General features: G+C 44.7%; 1 protein-coding gene across 1 annotated transcript; it reads right to left on the reverse strand.

Annotated features, from left to right (window-relative positions):
- Nucleotides 1-8,935: 8,935 nt before the first annotated feature.
- Nucleotides 8,936-9,301, reverse strand: LOC134387049 (uncharacterized). The gene has a single exon (XM_063109270.1). The coding sequence runs from the start codon at nt 9,299-9,301 to the stop codon at nt 8,936-8,938; it is 366 nt and encodes a 121-aa protein (XP_062965340.1).
- Between the last annotated feature and the right edge of the window lie 954 nt (nt 9,302-10,255).

A 10,255-nucleotide genomic window follows, 5' to 3' on the forward strand; every position in this document is an offset into this window, starting at 1 on the left:
ATATTAATAGAAACAGTAATGAGTGGACATTACTACCAGCCTTGCAGAAATGAAGAATGGTAAGGGAGCACTATGACAACTGTACACCTACAAATTATATAACTTAAATGAAATACATAAATTCCTAGAAAGACATAAATAATCAAAACTGACTCAACGAGAATTAGAAAATCTGAATAGTCCTATAACAAGAGATTGAATTAGTAATCAAAAATTTTCACACAGGAGAAGACAAGGACCAGATGGCTGTTTTAACCATATTACCTTGGGTGAGGTGTGATGAGGCCAGACATAGATCGAGAGAGAGAAACCATGTCAGTATTAATCCCTTAATTGACATGAGTAGATCCCCACCAGAAAAAAAACCCCAAATCAAAATTCTACACATATAGCACATAAGAGAAATGGTGTAGGCGATATGAAAATCTTACAAATTCATACAGGCGAGAAGCCATATAAATATAGAAAATTTAGAAATTGTGTGAAGTCCTTCAGTTTGAATGCATCCATTGTTCTACATCAAAGAACTCACACTAGAGAGAAATCTGATGTAAGAAATGTAGCAAAATGTTCAGTAAGAGTTCTTGTAAGACATCAGCAGATTAATGGTAGAACAACCTGAAGGGTGTAGGAATTTTATGTAGATCTTTGCAGTCATGTTATTTATAAGCATAATTCTATAGAAGCACAAACAAGCATATTATAAATAAATATGCATTTCTCAGAGCAGTAGCTTGCTATTTTATTCAAGTCCTAGGTAGAAATTGTTTTTAGCTCATGGGTATGTGAAGATATTTAGTCACCAGTGGGTCCAGTAAATGTTATAATGTTGAAAATTAAAGCTGCAAAAAAAGTACAAATGGTGTTAATAAAAATTTTGGTCTCTAATTAAGAAAAAAAAAAGAAAAGAAACCGGAAAGAGTTTTACACTTTGTTATACTCACAGTTCTCTGGGGTAAACATAACAAGCCACACAAAGCCACTCAGGAGAAGCACTGGAGTTGGTCACAACGGAGAGGGGAATTGTGGGCAAGCATCTTTATTGTGGTGTCCATGGGAAGGAATGGGCAAAACAGGATAAGCAGATTTAGGATTAGCTAGTTTGAATAATTTCAGCAGATTTGGGCATAGGAGCTGTCCATGGTTGTTGAGTACCTGGCCCTGGGGTGATTAGGTTGGGTGTATAGTGGCCCATAGTGTGAGAGTCTAAGGGAAGTGGTTGGAGTGTGAACTTAATTGGCTGGTTAAGAAGAGGCACTAACTGGCCTCTAGCTATGGCCTCAAAGCTGGGTCAAGATGGGATTTTAAAAACTATTACAATGGCTTCATTGGTGAGTTCTACCTAACATTTGAAGAAGAATTAAAAATTCAAATTCTTCACAAATTTGGGCAGGTTGGTTAGATCAGTTGGTTAGAGCATAGTGCTGACAACACCAAGGTCCATGGTTTGATCCCTGTACCAGCCAGCCACCAAAAAAAAAAAAAAAAAAAAAAGTCTTAAAAATTCTTCATGAATTCTTTAAAAACAGAAGAGGAGGGAATACTTCCCAACTTATTCTATGAAGTCAGTATTATACTCTGATAGCAAAACCAGACAAAAACCTCACAAGAAAACAAACCAATATATTGATTAAATAGTGATTAAAAATGCAAAAAATCTTCAACAAGATACTAGTAAATCAAATCCAGCAATATATGAAAAGGTTACACACAATGACCAAGTGAGATTTAACCTAGGGATGCAAGGTTGGTTTAACACCTGAGAATGAATTAATAAATCAACTCAATTGAATAAAGGGGGAAAAAATCCCATGATCATCTCAATAGCCACATAAAAAGCATTCGACAAAATTCAACACCCTTTCATGACAAAAACACTCAAATAGAATAGAAGGGAATAGAAGGGAATTTCCTCAACCTGACAAAGAGCATCTATGACAAACCTACAGCTAACATCATACTTAACAGTGAAAGACTGAATCTCCTTAAGATCAGGAATGAGAAGAAGATGTACACTCTCACCATCCTGCTAAACATTGTGCTGAAAGCTCTAGCCAGGACAGTTAGGCAAGAAAAAGAAATAAAAGGAGTCCAGATTGGAAAGAAAGAAGTAAAACTATCTGGAGATGATATGATTGATATTGTATAAGAATACTTCAAAAAGCTCATGGAAAAATTCATATTATGTTTTAATTCTATTTTTCCATGAACTTTTTGAAGTATTCTTATATATAGAAAACCCTATAAGTGTCATATTAAACTATTAGAACTAATAGTTATAACAATTAGAACAAATAAGTGAGTTCAGCAAGGATGTGGAATAAAATATTGGTGTAAGAAAATCAATTGTCTTTCTATGCACTAGCAATGAGCAAACCAAAAATGAAATTTAAAAAATAATTCCATTTGTGAAAACATCAGAAAGAATGAAATCATTTAGAGAAATTTCACAGAAGTAGAAAACTACAAAAATTGTTAAAAGAAATTAAAGAAGACTTAGATGGAAAGACATCTCATGTTTATGGATTAGAAGAATTAACATTGTTAACTCCCTAAATTGATCTATAGATTTAAGATATACAAATGGGGATCAGCAAAAGAAAAGATGCTCAACCTCATGAGCCATCAGGGAAAATGCAAATCAAAACCACAGTGAGATACCACTTAACACTCACTAAGATGACTATAATAAAGAAAAAGATAGGGCTGGCTAGCAGCCAAAAAAAAAAAAAAAAAAAAAAAAAAAGATGCTAACAGGTTTTGGCAAAGAAGTGGAGAAACTGGAACTCTCATACAGTGCTGGTGGGAATGGAAAATGGTGCCTTTGCTTTGGAAAACAATCTGTTGGTTTCTCAAATGGTTAAACATAGAACTGCCATGTAATACAGTAATTTTATTCTTAGATAGATGAAAACATATATCCACATAAAAATTCATACACAAATATTCATAGCAGCACTATTTCTTTTTTTACTTTTTAATTTTTTTGGCAGCTGGCCTGTAAGGGGATTTGAACCCATGACCTTAGTGTTATAAGGCTGTGCTCTAAGCAGCTGAGCTAACCTGCCAGCTTCTCAACATGATTCATAAAGTGAAAACAACTCTAATGTCTAGCTGATGAATAGATAAATAAAATGTGGTAAACCTATACAATAGAATACTATTTAGCAATAGAAATGAAACACTGACACGTGCTATAACATGGATGAGCCTTGAAAACATGCTAAATAAAAGGACCACATATTGTATGATTTTATTTACATGAAAAATGCAGAATAAGAAACTGTAGAGACAAAATTTGATTAATGGTTGCCTAGGGATTGGCAGGGAGTGGGAGTTGGAGGGAATTGGGTTAGAGTTGTGGGGTTTCTTTTTGGGGTGATGAAAATGTGCTAATATTGATTGTGATGATGGTTCACATCTCTGTGAATATACTAAAAGCCATTGAATTGTATATTTAAATGAATGAGTTGTATGCTACATGAATTATATCTCAATAAAGCTGGTAAAAATAAGAGTGTGCACAGAAACTGCCTCAAAATCTAGCTCCATTACTAGTGCTGTGACCTTAGGAAAAATCATTTCACCTATACTTGTTTTCTCATCTGCAAAAGGGGGAGAATAATAGAACACACCTCATAAGGTAGTGACAACTTATTGAATTCATGCTATATAAAATACTATGCCTGCCATGTGGTAAGTTCCATGAACAAAGTGAGCTCAGTGAAGGCAAAGGTTGTATCTGTTGTGCTGATCACTATCTCCAGTGCTTGATGCCTAATAAGCAATGACACATTTAAAACATTAATCCAGACTTCCAGTCAAGATGGCAGAATAGATGGTCTCCAGTGTCACTCTCTCTCACAAATCAACCAATTTACAGCTAAAGAAAAGCAATGACAGCCAAGTTGGGGCTGCTAGAGCTCGAGAAGGGGAGCAGAGACCTACGGAGTTCATGAATGCAGGAGAAGCTGCGAAGAGTGAGAGAAAGGAAAAACCTCTCCAACTGTTTCAAATCCCCAGTGCCTCCAGACTGGAGCTGCTGAGCACACGGAGCAGGAGTTGGCAAAAGCCGCAGCTATGCCCTTCAGATGAAGTTGCTTGGAGGTGGCAGGGGAGAAGAGGGACTTGGTGGCCCCCAGGCCATCAAGACCACTAACGGGTTTCCCGTGGACCCACATAGGAGTGAGAAGCCACACAAAAAAGGAGCCACTCAGAGGCTGGTGAGTCATCACAAGTCCTGTCCCATGGGAAGTGTTTGGAGCAGTGGTGGTGGGGGAGATGGGCCTGCCCGGGGAACACTGGGGCACAGCAAGGACAGCTGATCTGCCTCCCAATCAGCACAGGACCACTCAGAGGAGACTGGTCAGAAATATAGAATTGCATGGGGTGCAGTTTAATGAAGAGACTCAGGCCCAGACCAGTTTCTACACAACCCAGGTGCACCAGATCCCACGAAAGCTGGAAGTACCTATAAAGTCAACCATTAAAACCTGAGCTGCACACAAAGCCTTTCCCAGGGAATCAGCAGTAAGGCAGCAATTTAGCTCAACCACAGAGCTCAAGTGCTGGTCCCCACAGGAAGTCCCCCCATTTTAGAAGTGAGCGAAGGACAACAAATTAGTTCCAGTGCAGAGTTTAAGTGGTAGGAATAGCAAATAATCCAACACAGAACTGAAAGAACAAAGTACCCACAACCAGAGAAAAAGTTTGATATTAACTAGTAAAGGTCTCATTTCACCAAAGAACACCTATAACACCTAGAGGGACCAGAAGCCCCCCGGGCTACCAAACCAGGAACGGGGGATGGTGAAGGGTCTTGGCCATGCCTCCCCAACACCCACAACCAGCCCAGCCACGACCACCAAGCCACCACAGGAAGCACCCTGGGCTGTCCTGAGCTGGAGTGGTGAGGGGCTGAGGCCTTTTGCCACACCCCACTGACATCTGCACCCAGCCCACTATTGACCAAGCCACCGCTGGAAGCCCCCCAGTCTCCCCTGTGGGAGTGTGGGTGTGCCACAGGCCTCAATCCCACCCCTTCTCCTTCCTCCTTCTTCCATCCCATTTCCTTCCCTTTTCCCCTCTCCCACTCCCTCCCAACTGCTCCACAACATCATAGAATGTAAAAAAATAATAATATCAATCAATCGATCAATAGATAGATATTGCCAAACTGCAAAAAATTAAAAATTAAGCACTAAAAAAATTAAACATTAATCCATTCTCCCAATATCATTTTCCACTGTCCCAAATAGTCAAATTCCAACTCTATCCCCCAACTTAAACTTAATACTGTCCATGATATTCAGAAGACAGTGTTCACTCACCACTGACAACCCAATACATAATAGGACAATTTCCCCAAACAATTGGCCCTCCCTTCATTTTTTTGTGATCTGCTGAAAGTCAGTTTAGTGGATGTCTGATATTTTCGCCTGCCTAGCATCCATGGTACTTCAGTTTTCCTTTGGGAACTATTTCTCTTCTATTGAATGTTATTTTCATGGGATTACTATTAGGGTATCACTTCTGTCTTTTGTCTAAAGGTGAGCATGTGACCCCAGCCAGGCCAGTATGACTCTCCAGAATTTGATTCTCGAGCAATATGACCCGAAGACCAAAACTGGGCCCGTTCTTTTTTATAGCCAAACCCCAAAGATGCTGTCATTTAATACTGAATGGACAGGGAAAGTCTTGATATTTTGGACAAGGAAACCTTCTGTTGGAAGCCCAGAAATTGGAGAGCTCAATATAGGGAAGCAGTAACCATGAAATTAGGTGGGCAGTGGGGGCTTATGTGACCACATATCCTGTGATGCTTGAACTTTATAAGAGGAAAATTGGCCAGGTCAGACACATGCTGCTGCTGCTGCTATGGTTTGAGTGTGTCCCCAAAGTTCATGTTGGAAACTTAATCCTCAATGCTACAGAGTTGAGAGGTGGGACGTTTAACAGGTGATTAGGTTGTGAGGACTCTGACCTCATGAATGAATTAAAGTTATTGTGAGAGTGGGTTTGTTATAAAAGTGAGTTTGGCCCTCTCTTGCTCTCTCTTATACACTCTGTTGCCATGTGATGCCTTCCCATGTTATGACAGAGCAAAAAGGCCCTCCTCAGATGCAGCCTCTAAAACTTGGACTTCACAGCCTTAAGAACCATGAGCCAAATAAATTTCTGTTGCTTATAGATCACCCAGTCTGTGATATTGTTATGGCAGCACAAAATGGACCAAAACAGATGCTAAAGGGACACTTGTGATGTGAGAGTCGTGAAAATCTAATACTGGTTAGAAAATACAGACCAAACACTGGACCTCAATGGAATCAAAAATTTTGGGGCCGACCTGTGGCTCACTCGGGAGAGTGTGGTGCTGATAACACCAAGGCCACGGGTTCGGATCCCATCTAGGGATGGCCTGTTCGCTCACTTGGGAGAGCGTGGTGCTGACAACACCAAGTCAAGGGTTAAGATCCCTTTACCGGTCATCTTTAAGAAGAAAAAAAAAAATTTAAGGACAGGGAGTAGCAGGTATGGGGAAGAGTAATGGGCTGACAGTATGGGAAGAAAGTGATTGAATTTTGGGGCTGGGGTGAGCTTAATACTGAGGACAGCAGTGATAGGGTGAATGTTAAAGAATACTGGAGTACAATATTGGGAAGACATTGGGGAGCAATGCAATGAATCCTGAAAAAAGGGAATCAAATAGGGCTGAATATTTAGGAGAATATTGAAGCTAATGTTAAGACTGTAGAAGCAATAGCATCTAAAAATGATATAGTTGTAGGAACCAGATACTGGAATCTGGGGTAGGAAATGGAAGCCCCGATTTCATGCCAAGGAAAGTGTCATGATATTGTAGAACGATATATCAAATTTTAAGAAACAGGGAACTTTGGTTTTGGGGGATGGGGGTGCAGTATACTAGCAGGGGATTAGCTGAGGGAAGGATATTGGGGGATCATATCCTGAGTGGTCACTGGACTGTATGAGAGATAACTGTGTGTGAGTCAGAAATATGGGAACAAATGTTTGAAGGGCACCAGGCCATATATTGAGATTCAGTGAGTAGTCAATACTAAGGGATAACAGAAGATCCAATATCCAAGACTGAAAGCTGGAAAACAATGAGAGATATACATGTGGTACACTGGAGATGTAATTTTGGGAATAGTGTCACTGATCACTGGGGGAAATTATTGTAGTGAACTGTAGCTATAAAGCTCGGGCTGACTTTGGATAACAGTGGATGCCATACTTGTGGCACTGAAATAAAGTGTAGAGGGGCAAGATATCAAGTTACGTAGTGACATGGGGTTATGGGAAGTCAGAACTAGGAAATGGCAAGGCCCTGATATTGGACAATACTGAATCAGGGGGCAAATTCCAGAGCTTAGTTAGGGGACTGTAGAGGGCCAGAAAAGTCTTGAAAATGGAGGCAAGTGGGGGCTAAATACTGAGAGGCAGTGAATAATGCCACAATGGAATAGTGGCAGACCTGCTGTTAAGGGGTAGTAGAATTGGATACTGGCCTGTTGTGGGGACCTGATAAGGAGAAAGAAGCCATGGAGGGGCGTGTATAGCTATTTAATGGAGAGAAAAACTGTATGTTGGAATGCTGGATCATGTGATGAAGTCTATCTTGGAGGGACAGTAGGGATGTTGTAAAGATTATGGGGTAAAACGTGGAGCAGACTAGGAAGTTTGGCAGTGCCCACTGCATAGCTGAAAATTCATGGAGAACTGAACACAGAGGAGACTGAAAAAGAGGTGATTTATTTCATCAGCGGTACCACAATTACAGACATTTCCAAGTAAAGTATATGCAGTGTTAGAGTGCTGCGTTTTGACATTTAATATTCATAAGTAAACAAAGATGGCAAGTGGGTGAATAACCTACCAAGGTAGGTTCTGGTATCAGGCCTTTTGGGTCTGAGATGACAAGCCCCTAGGGGTAGGGAGGTTTTCCAGCATGAACTCTAGTCTATGACAGATTCCCCCAACCCCTTCGTCTTGGGTCCTAGAGCTCCAGAGGACCACAAATGAAGCCGCCCCAGAGTCCCCAAAGACAGCCCTCCAGCGGACCCCAGCCAGGGCCCCCAGAGTCTCATCCAACGGAGCGCGCGAGCACTGGGCGTGCATCCTGGGAGGTCTGCAGCCGCAGGTCACTCGCCGTTCAGGACACGACCTGAGCGTGGTTTCCTGGTAGGACATCTCCTCCTGTTACCGGTCTCAGCTCCGCCCAGCCGTGGCAGCAAAGCCTAAGGCAGGAAAAAAGCACAGTCCGGTTAGCCCAAGCCCCTGCGGGCGCGGCACGATACCCCGACAGACGCCACTCACTTTGTCCAGCGCTCCAGCGGTGCCCTCTGCGCTCCCAGGTCCACCAACTCTCCGCGCTCTGAGTGCCGTCTGCGCCAGCTCCGGGGCACAGCTGGCTCCTCCTGGGGGCGATGCAGCATCACAGGGCTCCGGCCCAGCCCGGGCCAGGGCGCCGACCCTCCCTGCGGGGCCTTCTCAGGAAGGCCCCGGACCCGGGTCTGGCTCATCACTTATAAAACAGAAGGTTGGGCTTGCTCTGAGCTCCCCAAACACAAGATATGGGCTCCCTGCGCGTGCCCCCACGTCACAAAGTGGTAGGGTCCAGGGACATTATCCTAACTACAAACGGGGATCAATCACACACTGGAATTCTAAACGTTGGGGACCGACGGTGCCCGCGCCCCCCAGTCTGCAGGTCCAAGTTCATTGCTGGCAGCTACTTTGGACCTTCCTACTGATGGACAGTTAGACAAAGATAGTGACAACAGAGAACAGAAACAAAGCATGGACAGCTAGATGAAGAGGCGGCAGCGCGTTTCCAAACACAGAATGCTGAGCCCGCCTTCCTCCTCCCCTCCCCCTCGGCCCCGCGCCCGCCCCGTCCCGCCCTGGCCACTCAGGCAAGCTGTAAATGGATATAGGTAAAGATGCAGGAGGTGATGGAGAAGGCGATGGCGGCGTAGATAAAGATGGAGAGGTGCGGGAAATGGTCGAGATAGCAGCCTTCGTCCAGTGGAGGCGCCTCCTCCTTGGGCTGGGGGCGCGCGGCGGCCTTCGGGGGCTGCCCGGCTCGGGCCCCGTGCGCCTTCCCACCGGCGCGCCGACCAGCCCTCTTGCCCGCGGCCGACGCCGACCGGGGGGCGCGGGCAGCGGGGGGCTCTTCGGGGGGCGGCTTGTCAAACAGGCCTTCGGACTCAGGGTCGGGGTCCGGGCGGATCTGCTCGGGGCCCCAGGGTTTGCGCTGAAAGAGTCCGTCAGCCATCGGCCTGCGGCGCGGGCAGCGGGTCAGCCGGGTGCGGGCGGTCTAGCTCGAGCTCGGTCGGAGCGCAGTGGGAGCAGTCCCGGCTGCGGCTGTTTTTCTAACACCCGGCGGGGAGGGGGCGGTGGAGGGCGGAGCCAGCGGGGAGGGGGGCCACTGCAGGGTCCGCCGGGCCTCTCAGCAGAGGCCCCGCTCCCCCGGCCCCTCCTTCCGCCCCCAGCCTGTTGCAGAGGTTGGCTCGGCGGCTGGGTGGTCTTTGCGCAGCAAGGTTTGTCTCCATGGCAACCAGACAGGCTGCGCAGGGGGAGCAGACGCAAGCCGCTTGCTGGGACCCCGGGGCGTGAAAAGGGGGCTCGGCACGCAGGAAGCTGAAATGCAAAAGGCCAGGCTTCCAGCTGCGTGCGGAGCATCGCCAGAGCTTTATTTCTCCTTTTAAAAGAAATGTGTATTGTGTGATCTTTTTAAAAATTTTAATTTTAGTACATCGAAAAACTAACACGTAATCTTTGCAGAAAACATGAAACTGATAAAGCAGTATAAGCAAAAACAATCACAAAATAAAGCCTCCCACAATCCCAAGGTCTAGAGATAGCACAGATAAAGAGTTGGTGCATTTCTCTCTCTCTCAACACCTGCATTCTGTATCTGTACTTCCTGTTTTCTGTTCTTGCTCTTCACCCATAAATGCAGAACTCCAGCCTTTTGGGCATCTCACATATGATTAAGAACATCCTTTCAAAGACCCGCCTGACAGAGCCTGTTTCTTCCCCCACTGCGGCCTGTCTACTCAGGCCCCTCTTGGCATCCAACAGGCCCTCTCTGGCTTCCACTGGTGCTGCCACAGGCTGCTGGGCACCAGCATCTTCTGGCATTTCTCTTGCACCCGAGGTTCCAAGGTTGGTTAGTGTTTCCTCATGGAATGGGGGAGAACACTCACTTGGATTTATCTGGGTCCTG

This window comes from Cynocephalus volans, chromosome 10, assembly GCF_027409185.1.
Source record: "Cynocephalus volans isolate mCynVol1 chromosome 10, mCynVol1.pri, whole genome shotgun sequence".
NCBI classification, from domain to species: Eukaryota; Metazoa; Chordata; class Mammalia; order Dermoptera; family Cynocephalidae; genus Cynocephalus; species Cynocephalus volans.

Excerpts from the sequence above, each read along its gene's own strand:
- LOC134387049 (XM_063109270.1), bottom strand. The coding sequence starts at position 9,301 with ATGGCTGACGGACTCTTTCAGCGCAAACCCTGGGGCCCCGAGCAGATC.